We start from the raw sequence: 22075 nt of genomic DNA on the forward strand, positions 1-22075 counted from the left end.
AGGAAGAACAAATGAGCTCAGCCTTGGCTATTCATTCCCATCAGGAGTGCCTGCTGCTGGCTCCCAGCATGGGCTCCTGCTCTGCACTGCAGCAAGAGGGATCAGGCCCCGATCTTTAAATCTTTAAATTCCCAGGTGGTTGTGGGGAGCTGGGGGCAAAGGTTTTCTCCTGCCCTTGCAAGGTTAACTCAAATACTGCTTATGGAGCAGCATTTCCACGCATGGTGTTTTGTGAGGCTGGGCCATCTTCAGAGATTAAAACCTGTTTGGTTTACCCCAAGGGAAAAGGTGCAAGGGGAAACAGGAAAACAATTCACGTGGGATATATTGCAAGGAGAATGTGCAATGCTGGAGCATTAATTCATGTGCAGGAGAAGATGACAAGCCCCGGACATGAGGAGTTAGTGTGCTGGATGAATTTGAAAGCATGTTGGATAGCTGGAAAAAAGTGCTCCTCTTCTTCTATTATGTGTTTAAATGCCAGTCGGCCTCTGGATGGATGTGGGGATCCCTCAGACACCAGAGCTATTAAATCACCAGCTACTCTGCTTTTAATTGACTCTCATGACAAAGGGAGTGGGCTCAGATTATAATTCCCTGCGGGGCTTCACTGCAAAGCAGTATTATTTCAAGGGCAGCTGGGGTCAGGCTGGGAAAATGCATATTTAAAACCCAGTAAGGCACTATGAGTTTCATTTAAAGACATAGGAGTGTCAGCTTTTTGCATCTAGGGATGCTCAGCATACTCAGGCCCTGGGGATGGAGATCTGATCATGCCAGCTAGCTGGTTCCACCGCCGAGCATCTCCCTGCACTCTCCTCCCAAGTGTTTTTTGGAGTGAGAAGCACCCTGTTACTGAGGTGGAGAGAGCTCATGGGCAGGCTCCAGCCAGGCCCAGGGCGGAGGTGGAAAGGAGCTCTGCCCCAGCTCTCCCATAGGATTGGGCCCTGCAAAAAAAGGGAGGTGTGGGATGAGCATCCTGCTCCTCCAGGGATCTCCATGTCCAGCTCCTGGCACTTCATGGGAAGATGTCTGAGCTCCTGACACCCCACAGCGAGGGCTGGCTGTAGAGTGTGGGCTTGTTTCCCGGGAGCCTGGGAACACACAACTCCAGTAACACCACCAGACAGGACTCTTTCCCAAGTGCTCACTCCCAGACAAAGCTGAGCCTGACCTGCTGAGATGGCAAAAAAGCTCTTTTAAAAAAGGAAAACAAATCACATTTACATTTCTACCCCTGTACCTCCCATTTAAATGCCAGCCCCACTCTGGCTGTAGCTTTTTTCTGTTACATCCACTTCTATCTCCTGATCCCCTCTTATTCTGTTGCTGCTAACCAAGAAACCTTTGTATTTCTCATTATACTTAATTCCATAGCAACAGGTCGCTGCTGTCACAGCAGCTGCTGATTGCTTTTGAATTGTCTCTCAGGCAAGCTCCAGAATAAATACAAAAGAGCAGGTCTCTGCATGGCTCATATCAAAGCAAGCCTATTGCAAAGCCTCCCCAGCTGCTATTTAATGTCCCAGAGTCCCACATAAAACCTGAATCAACAAAACTATAGGGGATTTCATTCACATCCCCCCCTCCTCTTTTCTCCCCCTCTCCTGCTCATCAAACAGTAATTTCTACCCTGAATTGGTTTCCCAAAGGGGTCTTTAATGAGCTTTTTCTATGGAGCCTTACACTCATATCTACCCAGCTCACGTCAGCTAATGCTGCTGCCCACCCAGCTCCTGCAGACAAGGGGACAGATTCCCTGTCTCCTTTGCAGCTTAGGAATTCAGGCTCCAAATCCCTTTGAGACCCTGTATAACACCCATAGGAAGTTTTGCTTCCCAAGCCCAAAGCCCCTGCTACAAGAGGAGGAGACAAATACAAATTTGCCTGGTGCCAATTCTCTGCTCTGAGCAATGCTCCCACAGTCCCAGCCCTCAGCACAGCTGGAGCTGCTGGTCCTATAGGGAGGGAAAACCCTCCCAGAGCGTTCCCAGAGCAGGGCTGGATCTCCTTGTGCCTCTGGGAGTTCCTCTGGGACAGGGAGAGATGCACATGGAAGAAAAGCGTGGAGAGGAGCTCCAGCTGGAAAGCCCATCTCTCCTGTCAATAGGCCCCTTTCTTGGGAGCTGCAGCAGCCAAGAGAAGGCAAATAAGGAAAACAGAAGCATGAATTCTTGTCTTCCTTGGAAATTACTGGCTTTCCCTGCAGGAATAGGGCTGTCTCTGTGTTGGGCCCCTCAACCTATTTGGCAGGTGTTATTAGCACTGCAGACTTGCGAGTTCTCCTGAAATCATGGTCCGGACAAGCTGAGAACAGCTGTGGGATAGAGAGCCACATGATGTCCTCAGGACATGAGGAGCTCTGGACTTTATTCCCAGATCTACTATTAACCTTGGACAAGACACTTGACACTGTGCCTCAGTTTCCCAAGCACTGAAGCAATAATAATTACAGCTAGGCTGGTTGCTTTGGAGGCTGTTTGTGAACCACCCCACAGAGTGCCAACCCTGTTATTAGTCCTCGGCCCTGTTATTAGACCTAAATCCAACTTACTTAAGAATGAAGACTCCTGTGAAAAACACACAAACAGTTTCCCAGATCATCATTTTTATTGAAGTTCACAAGCAGCTGAAGGGAAAAAAAAAAACCAAAAAAAACCTAGAAGATGTAAATAAACGTCATCCAGCGCATCGCAGACCGGCTGTGCAGAACGTGTGCCTTTCCCGGCAGCCACGGGCACTTGCTGCTCCAAAAAGACCTTTGCTGTTTGAAGCTGTGTCAAGGCTTTTCATGGCATTGCATCATTCAGCTGGCCAGGCTACAGCCCAGCCTCATCCAGGGGCAAGAGGCGGGCCTGGAGAATCTGCAGATCTGCTGTGCAGGGAAGCAGGATGCTGGGACAGTGCAGGACCAGTGCTCGGCAGCAGCCAGCCCCAGAGAGGCCAGTCAGAGCTGCATCCCCGTACTGACAGCCAAAATCCACGTGCCTTCCTCCCCAGCAAAATGAGGAATGGCTCGGGCTGACAGCTCTTGGATGCATAATCCCAAACACAGTTGGCAGCCAGTGTGTGTGGGTAACCTGGGGCAGCCTCAGCCCACCTGCTGGCAGGCAGCATGCAGTCAGAAATGCTCACATCTCCCCAAGGGGAAGCCAGGATGTTAGGTGCAGCAGGAAGTAGGGGGATCCCGCCCCAGCCCACCTTGCAATGCTACCTTAATCCTCTTGCTGTCCCTCCGAGCCTTTGCTGGAGCCAAGGTGCCCCTTCCCAAGGCAAGAGTGTTCCCCACTGCACCCCTTTTTCTGCTCCTTTGCTAATGAGAGCCTCACCCACGCGCAGGGAAGCTCAGCAGACTGGCTCTGAGCATGCAGTGGGCTTTATCTGGGGAGTATCTCTGCAGTGGTGCTGCCTTGGCACACAAACAGAGCCCCGTGCTCTTCCCAGCAGCTGTGTGTGGGGAGCTACCTGAGCTCTGACCAAACCACAGCAGCAACAAAACGGGGGGAAAAAGCTTAAAAGGCCCTAAGTACAAACCAAAAGGCAATTGCCCTGTTTTATCATGGTACCTGGTGCTGCTGGCAGCCATCCCAACCTCCTATGCTTTAATATTTGAATAGCCATTGCTTCCATGAAATGGCCAGAGGATGGGGAGAGCCAGGTGCTCTAACCTTGTTCCCTTTAACAAACACTTCCAAGTCACCCAAGCAGCAAGCACTGCCAATGGCAAGTTCACCGCCTTAGAGAAAAACATATTAATATCTCTTAACCCCCCTGAGTAACAAAAAGGGCTATCCAGCCATGTTTGCTGAGGGATGCAGCCTCCATCTCCCCAGCCCTGTTGGTCCAGAGGAGTCCACAAGCCATCCGTGTGCCCAGCCTGGCAAGGCAGTGCTCTCATCTCCTTGCCATCCCTGCATGGTGGCCAGTGACCAGTGGTGGGGCTGGGTAGCCCTTGGTGACCCCTGGCATGTGTTTGCAGTGGGGTCCCAGCTGTGCCTCCCACTCCTGGTGTCAGGAAGGGATGTGGAAGTTGCCTCGGAGTCCCGTGAGGGAGGACAGGAGGCTCTCGGTCACGGTGTCGGCTCCAGCCGCAAGAGAGGGGACATGGATGTGACTCTGGCATCTGGGGAAGGAAACAGAAAGCTCATTAACTGGTGTGATGCTCAGCTCAGCCCACACAGGGCACTCACTGGAGTAACCCACACCCATGCAGTGGAAAGCAGCTGGTTTCTTTAGGAGCTGGGGAGTCCTTTGCTTGTGCAGGACAGGAGAGAGGGTCTTCACCTGGGGAGGGCTCAGAGCCAGGTAGCAAACTTTGGTGAACATGACAAGGGAATAAAAAATTGAGGGAAAAGTTCTCACTCTTTTTTTTTAGAGCAGGGAAGAGGGCCCAAAAACTGGGACAAAACAAAAAGACCCTTTTTCTCTTTTTCCACAGGTTCCTCCAAAAACATCCGTATCACTGACATTTCCAAGGGGTTGATTAATACAGTCTGGGGCCAAGTTCTAAGCTCAGACTGCACATGTTTCCATCTGCCCAGGGTTAGGAAAAGCCTGATTTTCATCGACTTTCCTCCCCAGGCCTGCCACTCCCTTCCAACAGTGCCTGATAAACTGGCTTCAGAGACAACCAGCCACTTGGAAAGAGAAGCAGAGGCAGAAAAACTGCAATCCCTGTTTATCCAGCCTGGCTATTATACACATGCAAATGGGTTTCCCTAGGAGCCACCGGGAGAAACCAGCTGTGACGGTTCCAGGAATTCCAGCAGGTTGCAAGCCACCACCCACCCCAGCAGCATGCAGGTGAGCAGCAGCCTCTAGGAGCCAGGAGATTATCCTGAGGTTTTTCCAGGCTGCTCTTTGCAGGTACACAGGTCTTGGGGAGGGGAAGGTGCCTTTCTGTGAGCAGGGCTCTGTGGTCAGAGCTGAGAATGCTGCAAGGTGAAAGCCCCGCTCCACGTGGAAGGGAGCCACACTGGGCAGCTGTGAAAGTGTCTTTGCAAAAGGCTTGTTATCTAAACTGTAATGTAATAACCAGGAAAAGCCATGGAACTGACCCAGTTCCTGGTGTGAGTGTGGTATTGGAATACAGCTCAGGGCCTGGCATGCAGCTTCAATCTTTGCAGGAACTCTGGGGCTAAAGTTCAGATTTCAGGTGCTAGAACAGCCTCAAAAACCTTCAGTCTCAGTCACTCAGCGCCCACCCAAAGGCAGGTACCAGCTGCTGGTGCCACCCACAGCCCTCACAGGAGCTAAGAGCACCAAAGGGCTCCAGTGGAAGCCACAAAATCAACTCTGAGCTTCTGGATGTGTCCCAGGAATCAGTGCCTGAGCAGTGCCCAGCCACCAGCCTCTGCTCCCTACAGCAAAGACTGTGAGGAGGGTCCTGTAGGAGCTATAAAGCACCTGATTAGGAACCTCTGGGCAAGGGAACCCCTGTCTCCTTGATGCCACACAGCTTGGGCTGTCCCATTTGGAGAAGGGAATTCCAACATCACTCCAGGAGAGCCTTTGAGGCTCAGGAGGCAGCACAGAGGGATGCAGTGACTCCCCTTTACAATTCACCTTCCCTGGCTGGACTATGCAATCTGCAGTGACCATCCCACCCCCATCTGTGACTCTGCCCTGTGAAAATGAGAGTGTCACACAGGACAGTCTGGAGAAGCCACTTTAATGTGGAGACAGGCAGCTTGGAGAACCTGTTCCTGGTGCTGCCTGTAGTACCTCTGGGGAGGGGCTGAGTTGTCCCCATCAACTGTCTCTGCACAGGGCTGTGACAAATCACCCACCACCCTCCCCAGGCTGGGCTCTACTTGTCTTCATCAACACCAGGTCTTTACTAGCCCAGTGCTCATTTGTCTTGTTTTGCCTCTCTGTGGCTCCACCACCACGGGTGGGAGGGGATGAGGCTTTCACGTTTCATATTGCTAATCACACTTGATCCCTGGAATTAACTGTGGGCAATAAGCACTAAATTAATGTCACACGGCCTCCTTGGCAGCAGGGCTGGGACCTCTGCTGAGAGGTGCCCCTGCTCTGTCTGGGAAGGGCGAAGGCCATGCCCTCGAGGAAACATTTCCAGCTGATCAGTTTTATGCTTTATATGAAAAGCAGGCTGGGTGGTTTATGATCAACATTTGTCAAGGACAGACTATTTGGTTTTCAGGGACCAGTTTATAGGCGGGAGGTTGTTTTTTGCACGAGTACAAAGTACTGTCTCCTGACATGTGATTGCCCAGGCCTCTCCCCACCAGCCCACCTTGCTCTGCTCTGAGGGGTGGTCGCTCCTGAGTTCTTCCAGGAGAGGGGAGGCAGTTCCATAGGAACCTGGGCAGGTGCTGGCCAGCCTGCCTTCTGGGCATCCCTACTTGAAGAAGGATCCCTTAAGGACTAAATCAGGTGTTTGAGCAGAGACCTTCCATGGTGGGAGCTGCAAACCAGAAAACCCCTTGGCCAGACCTGCAATAGGACAATGGGGTGAGCTGGATCATAGTTACAGAATCCTACAGCCAGTTACCCCAGTTCCCAAGCCCAGTTTTTGCACAGCCAGGATAGTCAAGGCAGGCACATGGGACATGGCTGCTGCAGCGTGGGCAGCATGTGCACATCAGGGACATTCACTCACCCATCTCGGAGCTTTATGTATGGAGCTGCCACAGTGGCTGAGGCCGTAACAATCACTTATTTCAAAAAACCAACAACTCACTCTAGAAAAATCACATGGACAGACATTCTTTCTGGCAAGAGCTTGCATGTATTTTAAATAGCTTTTAACCAAAGACTGGAGACAGAGCCAAAAAAGCACATAAAACCCTCACACAGTGACTTTTCACCAGTTTTATTTGCAGTTCCTAGTTTTCTGTGCTTGTGTCAGGCTCCTGATTACAGGAGGGAAAGAAGTATCAATGGAACTCCCACAAAGCTATTTATTAGGTTTGAACAACCCAAATACAGTACAGAGGGAAAAAGGTAGGAGAGGAAAATAATAACTGTGACTTTGAAGACTATTTTAATTCAGTGGCTGAGGAATCGACTCCCATCTCAAGCTACCCCCTATTCCTACTCCCAGCCATGTGGCTGGTGTTGAGCTTTAATATTCAGACACATCTGCTACCAGAGAAAATTAATTGTCAGCTCTAGGATGGCTCTTAAAGAGAGGCCCCATTGACCTGAGCTGAAAATGATGGAGTCCTCACAGTCTTTGCTGCAATATTTAATAGCCGAGTGACATTTAATTAGATTACTGAGCCACTGTGACAGATGCTAGGCAACGCCTGAGGAGGAGAATTTGGAAAGGCCATTATCATCCAGTATTGGGAACACTTTAAGGTCTCATTTTAACCCACTCTTGCCCTGCCCTCATGGTGGTCCAACCCATGTTAAAACCAGGTGTTTCACAAAGGCCAGCGTAATGCCCTGGGTGATGTTCCCACCTGAGAAAAGCAGGTGGACACGCTGGGCTAATGCCTGGTTGAGGTGCCAGGAACTCCTCCCTGCTTCCCACCTGGCATCAAAAAAGATCATCACTGGGAGGTACCAGCAATTTCACACACTGGCACACCAACCACGCCAAGTGGAAAGCAGGGAAGTGAGAGTTAGAGGGTTTGGGCAGCATTCTTTCTTCCCTGTATTAAGTGAAGTGGATTTTGATGAGTCTGTGGAAGAATTTCCCTCCCCACAGTCCCCACTTTCCAAATAAAACTGTAAGTGAAGCTTGTCAATCCCACATCCATATGTGAGGGTTTCCCAGCTCCTTCAGCTGGCTGGAATGCAGGCTGCAACCACCAAAGCAGGGCTGTGTGTGCTGCTGGCACTAAGGAACCTGCACACTGAGCTAGCAGAGGTGTTACTGACTTCCTGGGAAGATGATGCTATCCAAGTGCTGTCTGTATCACCATCTGCTTTCACAATGCAAGATGAGAAGAGTTTCTGAGCTCTGCCAGAGCTCAGGCCTCTGCTCAGGCCAGCTGCATCTCAGCACAGGTCAGTGAGGACATGCAAAGCCCTGTGGAGCCACACTGACAACCAGAATGGCACCCAAAGAGCCCACTGGGGAGAAGAGAGGAGGAACCAGAAACCCTGTCCCAGGGGCACTGCAGTAGCACCTTCCCTGAGCAAGAGAAAACCGGAGCGCCAGAATGAGACACGACATCATGGGTTTCCAACTTTCTTATTCTCACACAACCCAAAACACTGATAAACACATTCTTCTTCTGGTTACAAAACCTCTTCCCTCCCACTCAGGTCTGACACAGAAGTCTCAGAAGTTCTGATTTAACAAGCAACAGTTTGGATGATAAATAAACACCAAGACCATCAAATGCACCCTGGCTTCTGCGCTTTTGCTTCTGCTACCCACTGAAATGTAAATACAGAGCATAAAAAGAGAACCAGGATTTGCTGGCATTCCAAGGGTCACTTGCCAACATATTCATCAGTTCTAAACCTATCAACCAGAAAATCAGCAAAAATATCAAACTATTGAGACATTCCAAAGCACTTGTTGCCCTGGTATCTCCCAGGAGTCACATACCAGTGTTTTTAGGAACTTTAACTCCCTCACCTGCATGGGAACAGGGTGTATTCCATGGTGAGAGCAGGTGTGGACACATCTGCTTACCCACCCACAGAAGGGTGACGCTGGCACATCCAAGTACCCTGGAGCAGAGGGAGAGGAGCCCCAACCATCTATGTAGATGTATCTCTTAAGATACTGGGAGGATCATCTGGAAATATGAGAACCTTTGGAACTACCTAGACTTACACAAGAGCACTGCAGAGCTGGTTATTCTTTCCTGGCTCTGCATCCCACTTTTAAATGTTCCCTTCCCACGAAATAGCCTCATGAGCAACTTGGAACCTGTGGCTTCAGCAAGGTGTGTGGAGATACAATTGAGGCAAGATGGTAATTTTTAATTTAAGAGGAGGAGACCCTTACCTTCATTGACCTCCTGGAAACAAGCCCCCAAGCCCTGCTCCTCCTCACGAGGGCAAGTGCTTCCAGGTGCTGACAAAAGCTGTGGGGATGAGCGAGTAAGGCACTGTGGTGATACAGTTCCACGTGTCTGACATAGGGTCATAGCAGTCCAGCGTTTTGCACCTCTGAGTGCCAAAGTAACCTCCGACCACATAGAGTTTATTCCCCGAGGCCAGGGCGTGGCAGGACATGCGCTTGGCCGTCATGTCCCCGATGCGCGTCCACTGGTCCGTCTCGCAGTCGAAGCGGTAGGCGGAGGCTGCCGTGAACTCTGTGTCTCCTCCCATGATGAAAATCTGGCTGCCCAGGACAGCGGCCGCCGTGTAGCGCCAGGGCTGCGGGCACTCGGCTTTGATCATCCATCGGTTCTCAGCTGGATCGTAGCACTGGACTTTGGACACCATGTCTCGGTGGATGCTGGTCCCACCGAAGACAAAGAGCTTGAGCCTGGCGCTCACCACCGCAGCGTTGCTCACTCCATCTCTCAATGGAGCCACCATCATCCACTTGTTGGATATGGGGTCATACTTCTCCACTTGCTTCAAGGAAACAGAAGGAGAGGCCGGGAAGACTCCAGCTACTGCAGTGTGTCCACCAACCACGTACAGGCAGTTTTCCAACTCGGCTGAGCCGTGCCCAAACCGAGCAATTAACATTGGGGCGGCTTTGGACCATTCCTCATGCACGGTGTCATAAACCCAAACATCTTTGGAGACCCCGTTCTCTGAGCCTCTGCCTCCAGTGATGTACACTTTGCAGCCAATGGCACAGGCACTAAACTCCTTCCGTGGACTCGGCAGGTCTGCTTTGGGAATAATTTCCTTTGCTTTCTGATCCACTTGGTAGATCTTATCACACATGAAGGTCTGTCCCCCCAGGATCAGCAAGGTGTGCCCAGCTTTGCGAGGCCTGGCACAGAGGCTGGTGACCACCCCATCATTCTGGAGGATCTTCTTCTTGCACTGAATAGCTTCATCCAGGACAAGCTTGTTCCTCTCATCCACCATGATCAAGTCCTCGCAAGCCAAGGCTTCCTTGAGGCATTCGGAAGGAAGCAAAGCCAGACGAACATTCCTCAGAAGTTCTGGGAGATAAGCCTTCCGCTCATCCAGGTCGTATTTCACCCACTGCATGACAGCCTTAAAGACCTTTTCCTCATCCTCGATTTCCAGCTCATCACTGGAGATGAGGTCCAGCAAAGTGTCCTTGGAAAGGTTGTTGAAGTCCTCACTCTTGTGAACGGTCTCAAAGTTGACCAGGCACATCCTCCAGGAGAGCTCATAGAGCCGCCGGCACTGATGAGCATCTGAGAGCAGCATCATGCCCAGGCAGTTGGAAGGGTACAGATTCTTCTCCAGGAACTCAGCCGCTGCATCTCGGACGTCATGGAACTGCAGCATGTCCCCAGCCTCCAGGAGGGACTCGGCATTCTCCTCATTGATAATGATCCGAGAGGAGTAAGCGAAATCCAACAGCAGCTCCAGCACCTCGGGGTGGAGGCTGTCATGGAAGTTCACAGCATCATCCAGGCTCTCCCGGAGGCCGTTGCTGAACATGGCCTCGAAGTACCTGCTGGAGGCAGCCAGCACTGCTCGATGGCACGGGAAGGACCTGTTCCCTGCCCAGAGGGTGACATCAGTGAACATGCAGTGCTTCCGCAGGGTGTTCAGGTGGGACAAGACGCAGTCTGGGTGGGAGGCCTTGTGGAAAAGCAAGATGTTCATGGAGCCGGTGCTGGTGCGGGATTTACGGTTCTCGTGGACGCTGACGGACATGGTGGCAGAGTTCTCGCCTGCAGGGAGACAAACAGGGAAACCATTACTCCCTTGTCCTTACTGATACAAGGCATGGAGGACACGTGAATTTGCTATCCAACCCTGGTACACTGCCAGTGGACCTCAGAGCACAAGATGACATTCCTGTGGCTCCTGCCCCGTGGCTGCTCCTGCACCCTGGCTTGCACAGCCCTCTCCTCCTGCACCCTCACACCCTCCAAAAAATTTAACTCAGGCTGAGCAGGGTGGGAAGGCACAGTGGGGTGAAGGGAGAAATTCTGCTTTGGTTTCAACAAAGGAGCAACAAAGTGAGGCAATCAAACCCCAAACTTGGTGGTAGATTGTTTCAACAGCCCCCAGAGGGTATTGGCAAACCACAGAAAAGTTATTTTTCCTTAGAAAACAGCACAGAGAGAGCAGACTATCCAGGATAAAGGGCACTGGTCTGTTCTTGGCTCAGCAGAAATCAAGTTTGGCTTCTGATTTTCAAGTAGATTATTGCAGGTTTAGGAAAAGCAACTGCTACAGGTTTTATTTACAAAATATTTAATTGCCAGCAGAAGCCAAAAGTTTGAACCAATTTTACCAAACCCATTTGTTGCACTTTTTGATGATAAAACTCACCAGACACCTCATGTGACTGAAACATTTTTCAGGACAGAGTCTCATCAGAATAAGACAAAAGAAATACATAAATTATGCTTTTTAGCAGACAGGCAGAATCAAACACAAGGCTTTTATTAGCTACTATTTCACTTAAGTGCTACCTGATACCAATCCCTCCCTGTAGAAGAAAAAACCCCTTTGGATTAATCAAATTAATACTACCTAGATGATAAAATCCATGTCATTTACTCCAAAATACTTTAGCCAGCTGTATTTTGTTCCCCATGTAACTAAAGCAGATACACACGCATAGTCCTCTCTTATAGAAGTTAATACAGAAGTTGTCCTGAGGTTTGAAAAATGAACCTGAAAAAATCAAAAAGGGGTCAACCTTCACTCCAGTCACTGAATTGTTTCGACAAGACAGTTGTGGAAGGGATTTTAGATGGGTTCTTTTTGTTGATGTTGGTTGGATGGGGCTTTTTTTAATTTGCTGCTCCTGGGGTTTCTCAGGGGTCTTTCTACCCTGCAAACACAAGGTCTGCAGATGAGCCCTGTACTCCCCAGCCAGCACTGGGGTCTTGGAGGAAACCACAAAATGCTGAGAGAGAGGACGCAGCGCTCCCAGGATGCCGGCAGGTCACAGCCTTGACCTGGCAGTGACCTGGAGCTGCTCAACCCTCCTACACTCCATGGGTGGATGACCTCAGGAGGAGGCAGATGGCCAGATAAGCTGCCTGACTCAGGCTCTGCAGATGAGCTTCCTGCCCCTGCTTCTCCAGTGCCTCCAAAAGAGTCTGAATTAGACAAACAGTTATGGGCATGCTGCTCCTTCCCCACCCGCTGCCAAGAGTTATTGAGGTTTGTCTTCTCAAGGCCTCACTCGTTCCTCAGGGCTGTGTCACAGTCCAGGGAAAAGTCTCTGTGCTTCTCCATGCAGAAACAACAGCTTGCCCAAGCAGCCACAAGTCCTGCTCTGCCCCCGAGTCAGGAGCAGGAACACTGACGTGGGTAATCGGCTGGGATATGGCCATGTCCATGGCCCAAACTCCTGCAGCCTGGGATAGAGGCTGACAGGCTGACAAGCTCATTTCGCTCGTGGCTGGAGGCTGTGCACAACCAAGGCTCCAAAACAGGAAGGAAAATGCCATTATGGAACAGCACTTTGAAGTGCATCTGAAGGAAATGTTTCCAACATCTTCACCCAGCACGGCAGGAACAACACTAATTTAACGGGTTATATGGATTCCCATGTCAACGCCAAAGCAAGGAATACAAATGAAACATTTATGAGTCTGCTAAAAGCTATTGATTTAGGTTCCTATTCCTACAACCTCAGAATCCACAGAAACCCTGCCACTGCTACTGCTTTCTTTGCTCACAGCTCAGGTCAACTATTCAGTGTTAACCTTTGATTTGCTTATGCACAAAAAAAGAAGCAATTTATATAAGACAGCTATGGAAACAAACACAGAGACTGCAGGAAGGCAGCAATGATTTTTCTGACACTAAGATTAAAAGCAACTACTCTGAGTGGAAGGAGCAGGTCATTTAGAAATTGGAATGTCTAAATAAAAGCTGCAGCAAAGCCATTTTTTATATATACATATACACAAGGACACATATATATATCACACATGTGCACACACACACACACACATATATTTTAAATCTCAGGGTTCCAGCATCAAATATCTATCCCAGGGAACTTGGAGGCAAATAATATTTCTATCCTATACGTCTTGAAAAATATCCAGGGAATAAATTGGCAGGTTGCAGTCCAGTTCCCAGCACTGCTCTTTCTATCATGTTGTCACTACAGGCACCAACAGACCCCCAGTGCAGCTGGAATTGTGAAAGCTAAAGAGGCCACAGTTACAGCCCCCTGGCCTCTCCTGGAGCGGGATTATGACACTGGGTGTCACTGGTCACAGAAAGGAGGGCTAGATAGACCATTAAACTGAAACTAAAGCAGCCCTGAACTCTGGGGAGCAGCCATCTCACCAGAAAGCCTTGCTTGTGGTTCTCAGCAGCACCCAAGCAGCTTTTTCTGAGGCCTTCTTGGATCCTGCCATAGCTGGGCACAAGCAGAGAAGTGGCAGACACTAATCCTTCCCCTCACAAACTCCCCTCACTGTATGTCTCAGAGACATTGGCATCATCTCACCCATATCAGACAAACAGAAACTGCAGGCAGCAACTACTTCATCTGGCAGGTTTCTCCCAAAATGTAGCAGCTGACAAACCTCAGAAGCCTGTAGGCAAAGTGTCTTCTACAATTTCATCACGTGCACAGAAGTGCTTTGATTTAAGCCATGTTTAATTGCAGCCATGAGCAGGCTGGACCGGTGACACGGGCACTTCTCTGAAGCAGGCGCATGCAGAGCGCAATTTGGTCCCTACCACACTCCTTGCTCCCATACCCAACTACTGAGCTAAAGAGAAAAAGCAGAACCATTCTGAATGAGGAGTATTTTACACAAAGCAACCTGTCAGTGGCCCCTGCCAAGCTCCCACCTGCTCTGTGAGAGCCTGGGGTTATCAGAGCTCCCAGCTGCACCTTCCATCATGCAGGAAGCTGTTGCTGGAACAGCCCTGTCAATGGGAACAGCAGAAGGCACGACCTGAACAAACTGGGGCTTGAATTTCTCCACGCTGCATTCGTTTCTTTTCCTTTCAAAGGCAGTTATTGAAAAAATAAGTATCTACTGCATAACCTTTTAAAGAGATCTTACTGCACGCAGAGGCAGATAATAATCCTTCTTCCATATGGATGAGGGCAGAGGGGCATCAGCTTTTTGACAGCTATCCAATGCTGTCTGCTGGCTGCAGTATTCCCCTGGCTGTCTGCAGCCTTTGTACAGCCAGGATGGGAAAGACGGGTTTTTTCCAGCAGAGAAAGATAAGGTTGCTTTGAAAATCCTTCCACTCATCCAGACAGGGCAGACAGCAATCCTGAAAGAGGGAAGGATTTGGCTCAAGAAAAGAAGACCCCTCAAATCTCAGCTCATGAAGAAAAAACACCCCAGCAGTCTCTCTGGACAGGAGAAAGCTTGAAAAGAGAACAAGGTGAAAAACAAAAGCACAGAGCTGGCCAAACTCCCCACACGAAGAACCGCGGCTCTCCTGTCCAAGTGCCTTTTGCTTCCTACAGAGCACACCCCAGCAGAAGACTTTCCCTCCCAGGCTGAAGGGTCACCCTTTCAGAGCCCTGCTGGAATGGTCCTTTAGGAGAACCTCAGGAGACACTCTACCACCTCTTGAAAAATCCAAGTGCCTCTTAGACAGATACTCTGAAGCTGTATCAGGCCCTGTCCCCAGTCACAAGAGAACTGCATATGAGAGGGCAGCTCAGAAAGGCTATTGATACATGAACTACATTTACCAGCCTTGGGGTTCCCCCTCCATCTCAAACCAAGGGGCTCTCCACAAATCTCCAGTTTCATTCACTACCTGCAGGGAACCACCAGCTGAGATCCTGCTTGCTTTCAAGAGGACAAGATTTCAAAGTGATCAATATGCTCCCCAGAGGGACTTCAGGAGATCAAGAATCACTTCTGCTTAGAAGGGCAAAACTGCAGGGTTTATAAATGTTCTCCCAAGATCATAAAGGTTGGCTAAACACCAACAAAGACCCCAAATCCCATGATCCAAAGCTGGCACTTTGTTTTGCCCATGAGAGAAGCAGCAAACAGAACACACTTTTTTTTGCCTCGCTCAACCATGAACTATTTAAAGCTGTAAATAAGTAAATAAATAAGCAGTAAGGATCCTTGCTGGCTCAGCTCAGAAGACCTGGATGAAGCTGCTCACACTGCAGCAGTTTCATTCCCAAGAAGCCATATGGGCCCTCTATGCATGGGCTGCATTACAGCATAGAGACACTCCTTCCAAATCAGAGCAGACCCACTTGAAACGGACAGTGACAGCAGGGATAAGATTTTATTTTCTCTTTTATTTTTTTTCCATCTCACAGTATCAACCCTATGGGGTGAAACACTGTCTTGAATTCAGTCAAAGTTTAACTTCTCCCTGAAAGTGGTGGGATCAGTGCTCTACTAATTAGTAATGTGCTCTCTCTCATCCCAAATATCTGTACCTTTCCAATGCTCTCATGGACTCCAACTTCTCCCTTTTTAGTGTAGAGAGTAGCAAAGTAGAAATACAAAAGTCACCTCCTGTGTTGTCTTCACAGGGAAGAGCTCCTTACAAAACTGCTTGGGAAAATGAGCAGTGAGACAACACTCTGTCAAACACAAAGCCAGATACAGCTGTGTTTCAGATGCTATTTCCCAGCACTGGAGACCATCAAAAGGTTTGAGAAAGGGGATCTGTTACATGCAGGCATTCACGTACTCAGAGGCAGCTTGAGCTTCAAAAGCAGAAAAAAACCAAAAGAAAACAGGAAAGGATGGTGGGGGAGAGACATAAAAAACAAGAAAGGGGAAGGAAGATGTTTTCAGATGATTTTCCTGTCCTTGCATAACACAGTGGACCTTCAGGTACACAGCTTGGAGCTGCTTGAAATGCTCAATATTAATAATGCTCTTCTGTCAAGAGTGCTTGACATGAAAGGAATTAAAATTGCACCTGGCATTTAGTGCAGCACCACACTTGTTGAGTGTGGAGCCTGGGCTGCTGCCAGGTGGGCAGCACAGGACCTTCACTACATCATCTCCCAGGCATGCCCTCTGCTCTGTCCACATGCCTGCATGCAGACTTTGCTCTCCAACAGGTTGGGTTCATCTCCAGCAATCCTGGTGAATTTAGTGGTTTGCCTGTCTCAGCCAAATTTGTTCCTGTTCTCTTCAGGATGACTAACACAGCAAAGATGCAACTGTGATTTCGCAGGCTGGAATTCAGACAACGTAACTGCTGTGAATCAGAGGGTATCACTCTGGATTTGTCCTTCCTGACAAACTCTTGATGTTTTACCAGATTTGCAAATAGGCAAACACAGGAAAGGCAACTGACTCCATCCCCCCAGTGCAAAATTTCTGATCCTGCCCCAGCCTTTGAGAATGGGAGGAATCCTTATCATTTCTTCTTATTTTCTCACTTCCTAGTCTAGCCTGTACATCCTAGACAGAAAACAGAGAGACCATGTGAAAGGCTCCTTCTGTTGGCTCAGACAGAAACTGGGAGGTTTTCCAAGCCCAATTCTGTAGGCTCCAGGAATCAGATTGTCTGGAGAAGATCCGGATACATATCTGAACAATTTGAAACTCAGTCTCAGAAACTCAGACTGAGTTTCATATCCCACTCATATTCTCATATCCCATTCTCAGCAGCACCCACCATTCCTCCCTTTAAACCCATGCTCCACTCTGAGCCTAAAGCCACCACAAGAATCTACTGAATGCCACTTACTTGATAGAAAATCAGAACATTATTGCCAAGCTGAACCAATTAGTGAGATTCTTGTTTTGTCTCACAAAAGCACTGGTAAAAGGGGCTGAAGTGTCTCAAATCTATGACATGCACTCATCTGAGTCTAAGGCAACCATGCTCCAATCACAATAAAAATACCTGTAGGAAATCCTCTTTGCATGCAACCTATGCAGTTCTATTTGCAAATCAGGTGTTGGCTTTGCTACTCTGCAGCTGAGATACTCCAAAAAGCTTCCTGAGCTACCTGTGACACAATCAAATAAAGTTCATGTTCACCACTAAGCACACTGGCTTTGCTGTTCCTGGGAACACCACGCCCTCCTACAACCACTACCCAAATCGGGATAAATAATGCTTTTAGCCACAGTCCAGGCTCCAGACAATAGCTTTTCACTGCTATGCCTTAACCCCAGCGGATCTTTTCAGAGCCTGTGATTCATTTCAGAGGCTGTGGTGGGGTTTTGTCCTTCCTGCTGCCCTCCAGCTCTGCTTGTGAATACATCCCATTCTGCCAGATCAATCACAGGCGCTTTGCAAAATGAATGGGGGGCTGCAGAAGAAGCAAGCGAGTTCACAATTCCCTCCTCCAAATTATACCCGGAAAGGCTCCAGAATGGGAATGGTCTACTTGATTGCAGTACCTACCCCAGCCCCATCTAGGCAGGATAAAATCCTTTTCAAGCAAGCCAAACTTGCTAATGTGGTGCAAAGGCAAAAGGCCTTTGGTACTTCAAACACAGAGGAACCACATGCCACTTCCCAGGGAGAGTTTAGGAGATGAGATGTGGTATATGTCAAATTAATGCCAGAATAACCACAGCAGCTGCTGACTCCAGAGATCTTATTCAGATCCTCCCACTCTCCCAGTTCTGAGGCTGGCAGAGCTGAGTGCTCCGGTGGCCAGGCTGACCAAAAGCCCTGTCACGGATGCTCACACCAAACAGGTCTGTCTGCCTGCCTGCTGTCGGGGCAGGATTTCAATTTTGGGCCTGGCCAGTTAAGCTGGGGTTTTGTTTTGCCTCCCCCACTCCCCTGCCAGGCAGATCACAGAACAACTGCCAGGTTTGGTTTGCTCATTTGCAATTCTGGCTGGAGTTCAGAGCCATGGAGATGGCAGGCCCTCACGCCTCCTGAATGGATGAGCCCCTCATGCTGCTGGGCATGGGGGATATCCATTTCCAACAGGACTGTAAAGCACTGACATTGAAGGGTCTGGGGCTGCAAGACAGGGCATTGCTTATTGCCCTCTGGCTTTGGACAGAAGGAACAAAAAACCCTCTGATTTTTCCATTTTGGTACCCACACAGCATCAAACCAAGCACTCAGCTTGCAAATTCCGTGCCACTGTGGCATCCCTGCAGCAGCCCAGGCTGTCCCAGGCATCTTGCACACACTGCAAACAAACCAGAGTGATTGCCAGTGTGGTACAGTAATAAATTTGCCTCGCCACAATGTGACAGGCTATCATATAAAACTGGTAGTCTTTGCAAAGCGTAATGGTCAGCAAGTAGACAGCGGTTATGGGACATGCAACATTCCCAGGCTCAGATGATGGAGGAAAGACAAAGCTGTCTGTTCTGGCTGGAGTGATACTAATAGTCACTGCGGGGATATAAAGCTGATAAGCAAAGACAGAGCGATCTGATGGTGGTTAAAGGTCAGGCCAGGGGGCCTGGGGTGGCTCGTTACAGCAAAATGTTTCCTAGCCAGCATCTCTGCAGCCACTGTTTTCAGCAATGCCAGCTACACTCCCTGCAATTCAACTACAGTCTGTGAAAGTGGGGAGTAAATCTAGCCCTCAGTTCCAGTGCTGACACAGCTCCCAGCCCGGCCCTTCCACAGTCCCTGAGCACACTGAGCAGCCACGGACACCCTGGGCCAGCTCTGCCTGTCCTGCTCCACACCCAAGCCAAGGCACTGCTCAACACTCTTTTGTAATGCTGCCACTTCCATCCCACCTCGCAACTTTGCCTGTCCTCTTCCACCTCCACAGATGGCCACATCCTGCCCTTCCTGTTTCACTCATCAAACATTGCCTAAAACCTTCTCTCTGACTGCTAAGAAGGATCTGAACTCCTGCAGGCTTTGGGGACGGTTGGTCACCACCACAGGGACAAAAATGTTATCATAATTCACATGTGCATATGCACAGATATGCACACACACCTTATCTCCATACCAAACCATGTCCAGCACTCCCTCCAGAGCCAGAAGAACCATCTTATGGATCAGACTCATGCTCATTTTAACACATTTGGAATATGTGCTGTGCAATATCTTGTCATCTGTCCCCAAGCTGTCACCTTCAGATATTCCTTTTGCCTTCGTCCTTCAGTCAAACCATTTTCAACTGGCCTTAACTCCTCTGCAAAAGCACATCTGAGACGCCAACCCCTCTGCTTGAATTACTTGTGCCTGCCCCAAACACAGCATGATACCACACTCTGCACACATGCTGAGACAGGAGGACTTCAGATAACAATCCTCAAATATTTGAGAAAATCAACAAGAAAGGAACGAAAAATTTAAGTTCTTTGGTGCTGAAGCTGTTTACAGTCTCCCATGTCCACATTATAGTGCAATTCTGCAGCAATTTTCACTTTGCTTTAATTCTGAGAAGCTCGTGCCACCTCACACTTCCTGTTGCAGAGCAGACTTCCACCTATGCCTCCTCCCCAAGTGCTTTACTTGGGCTTATCGCAAAGATAAGCCAGAGCAGATGGCTGGGGTTAAAGACACAAAAGAGACAAAATATGTTTTCAGATAAGATTTGATTTGCAGCAGAAAACAGGACCAGGAAAACAGAGAGGCTCCAGAAAGGGTCCTATAGCATTAAGGAGTCAGGCTCTTAGAGAGATGGACGGAGAAGAACATACAGGAGAGCTCAGGGGCAGAGACAAGAAAGTAGAGAAGAGCTCAGAACTCTGGACGGAGACTGTCACCAGAGCAGCTGAGCCAGCAGCAGCAGCTGGCCACCACCAGAACACATGGGCTGTGTTACACATCTCGGGTTGCTCCTAAGGTAACTTCAATAAAAACAAGTGTCACAAGATGCAGGAAGGAAGAAGCAAAAACAAGGGAAGCTGTCAAAGTATAAAGGTTATGGGGCTGCTTGTTTTTTCCTCATGGCTTTGGATCTGTCCTGGAGAGGAAGAGGTACATTTGAGGAAGGCTACAAAATCCCACAGCACCCTGGCTGAAGAATTCCCTCCAGCAGATCACAAAAGAACACACGCAGAGATTGCCAGGAAAGGAAAACAGAGCAGTCACGACGCTGGGACTCTCCACTGGAACAGTATGAAACATTCAGCTGTCTGCTTATGCAAGGCTCAGGGCAGATTTTCCAAGCGCAGGTCTGGCTGGTCTAAGCCCCCTACCCCAACAATTACAAGCGGAGAGATAAAGCAAATAAAGACAAAAATATATACAGAAAACCCAACTACCAAAGAGGCTGTTAACTTTTTTTAAATGCAAAGGGGTTCGTGAGGACAAGAGGAGGAAGAACCATTTTTCTCCTCTGTCAGCTCAGCTCAATCACTCACACGAACCTGCTCACTTCCCTAGACAGGCTTGTTCGAACTGATTTCATCAGAGGCCACGGAAGTTGTGTCCCTTGGAGCGCAGTTTTGAGAGAGATATATAAGGACGAAAGAGGGGGGAAAAAAAAAAAACAAAGCAAAAAGCAATACCACCTGGCTTTCACATTCATGTGATTAATAGCCGGGGTTTAATATTTCTTTTTTTTTTTTTTTTTTTTCTTCAGAAGTGAAAAGATCTTCCTCTCCCCAAACCTTTCCCTGCCGCTTCCTGCCTACGGAACACGATGCTCCAAGCCCCTAGCGAATCCCCCGGCCGGTACGGGGGGCGGCACTCCTGGTCCCTCCTGCAGGGGGCCGGCACATCCCCGTCCCCGCGGCTCCGAACCCCAGCAAGTCCCTTGCTCGGAGGGGGCCTGCCAGCGCCGCATGAACCCACATCTGGGGGGAAAACACTCACCGTCGCCTGGCCGAGCCGAAATCTCCGTGAGCCGCGAAGCCCCCAGCGCCAGGTGTCAGGGATGCAGGGATGGAGGGATGCAGGGATGGATGCAGGGATGCAGGGATGCAGGGATGCAGGGATGCAAGGATGAAGGGCTGCAGCAGCCCCGGCGCGGCCCCGGCCCCGCGCACAATGTACCCACCGGGCGGGCCCGGCCGCGCGTGGGACCGCGGGGGCGGGGCCGCCCGCCGCCCGCGCCACCAATCAGAGAGCGCCGTTTCCGTGACGTACCCTTATCGCCACGCCCCCTTCGGAAAACTGACCAATAGGAGCTCAGGACGGCGGTTGTGGGCGGGGCGAGGCGGAGCGTCGGTTCCCGGGGGTGAGGGCCGCCTTCCGCCGGGCCGGCCCCGCCGAGCTGCGGCCGCTCGGCCCGGGCCCCGCGCCGGCTGCTCCGGGGCTCCCCGGGGAACGGCCCACGCTGCGCTTCGGCCCCCAGTGCGGCCAGCCCTGGCGCGAACCCGCCCCCTTCTGCCCCGGCCTTTGCCCCCGCAGTCAGCGCTCCGCGGGGTCCTGCCCGGCCGGCCCTGTCCCGCCTGTCCCACAGGACGGGCGCCCCGCGGAGCGATGTCCCTGCCTGTCACTCACCCAGCGCACGCCCGCGCCTGCGGCGGGACAGGGAAAGACAGCACAAGCCGGCTAAAATTCAGGCGGATTTGTGAAATGGCCGGCCTCAGCAGAATTTGGGTGCGTGGGGGATGTGAAGGTCAGCAGGGCCCGCTGGCTGCAGGAGCTGCGGAGCCTGGGGTCGCACGGGGACCGGCCGGGGGCCGTGCCCTGCGGGGGCACCACCCGCGGGCCGCTGCCGTCATCTGGAAGGAGCAGGGGGGACGTGGCAGTGCTGCCTTCAGCAACAGTGTGGGCTAAAGCTGGAAAAAATACCCTGCTCATTTAGAAACAATAACATTTTTCAAAGCGATAACATTTTCGTATAACACGAGAGCAGCTGGAAACAGCAGTGCCTCTGATCCCACCCGTGTTTTCCAACCCCGGCTCTGGAGTGAGGCACAGCAGGTAACTGCGGACCTGCCCTGTGGAATAATTTCACCGAGTGACTATCCCTGGGGTTTGTGGAACACTTCATCTACCAGGAAAAAAAGAAGCTGGAAGCTTTCTTTGGTTTCACAAATTTTAAATACACAGAAGAGGCAGGGAAGAGCTGCTCACTGTCTTCTCCCACGACCCCATCTCTCCAGGGCCCTACTCCCTATACACAGACACAAATGTTCAGTAATAAGAGTCAAGTAAAGAACTAATAGCTCTGTTAAGTGTATCTCCCGAGATAATG

General features: G+C 50.2%; 1 protein-coding gene across 2 annotated transcripts; it reads right to left on the reverse strand.

Moving 5' to 3' along the window:
- Positions 1-2600: 2600 nt before the first annotated feature.
- Positions 2601-20944, reverse strand: KLHL25 (kelch like family member 25). Of its 2 annotated transcripts, XR_009278468.1 has the most exons (4): positions 20746-20944; positions 8939-10769; positions 8564-8726; positions 2601-4123 (listed from the first exon to the last, which is right to left on the reverse strand). XR_009278468.1 is itself a non-coding variant. In XM_058847073.1 (3 exons), exon 2 carries the CDS (start codon positions 10750-10752, stop codon positions 8983-8985), a length of 1770 nt encoding a protein of 589 aa, XP_058703056.1. In that variant the 5' UTR covers positions 10753-10769; positions 20746-20928; the 3' UTR covers positions 2601-4123; positions 8939-8982. The 2 variants fall into 2 exon arrangements, 1 of the variants encoding a protein (XP_058703056.1); XM_058847073.1 differs by lacking the exon at positions 8564-8726 and having other exon boundaries at positions 20746-20928.
- Between the last annotated feature and the right edge of the window lie 1131 nt (positions 20945-22075).

The sequence above is a fragment of the Poecile atricapillus genome, chromosome 11 (assembly GCF_030490865.1).
Source record: "Poecile atricapillus isolate bPoeAtr1 chromosome 11, bPoeAtr1.hap1, whole genome shotgun sequence".
Lineage (NCBI taxonomy): Eukaryota > Metazoa > Chordata > Aves > Passeriformes > Paridae > Poecile > Poecile atricapillus.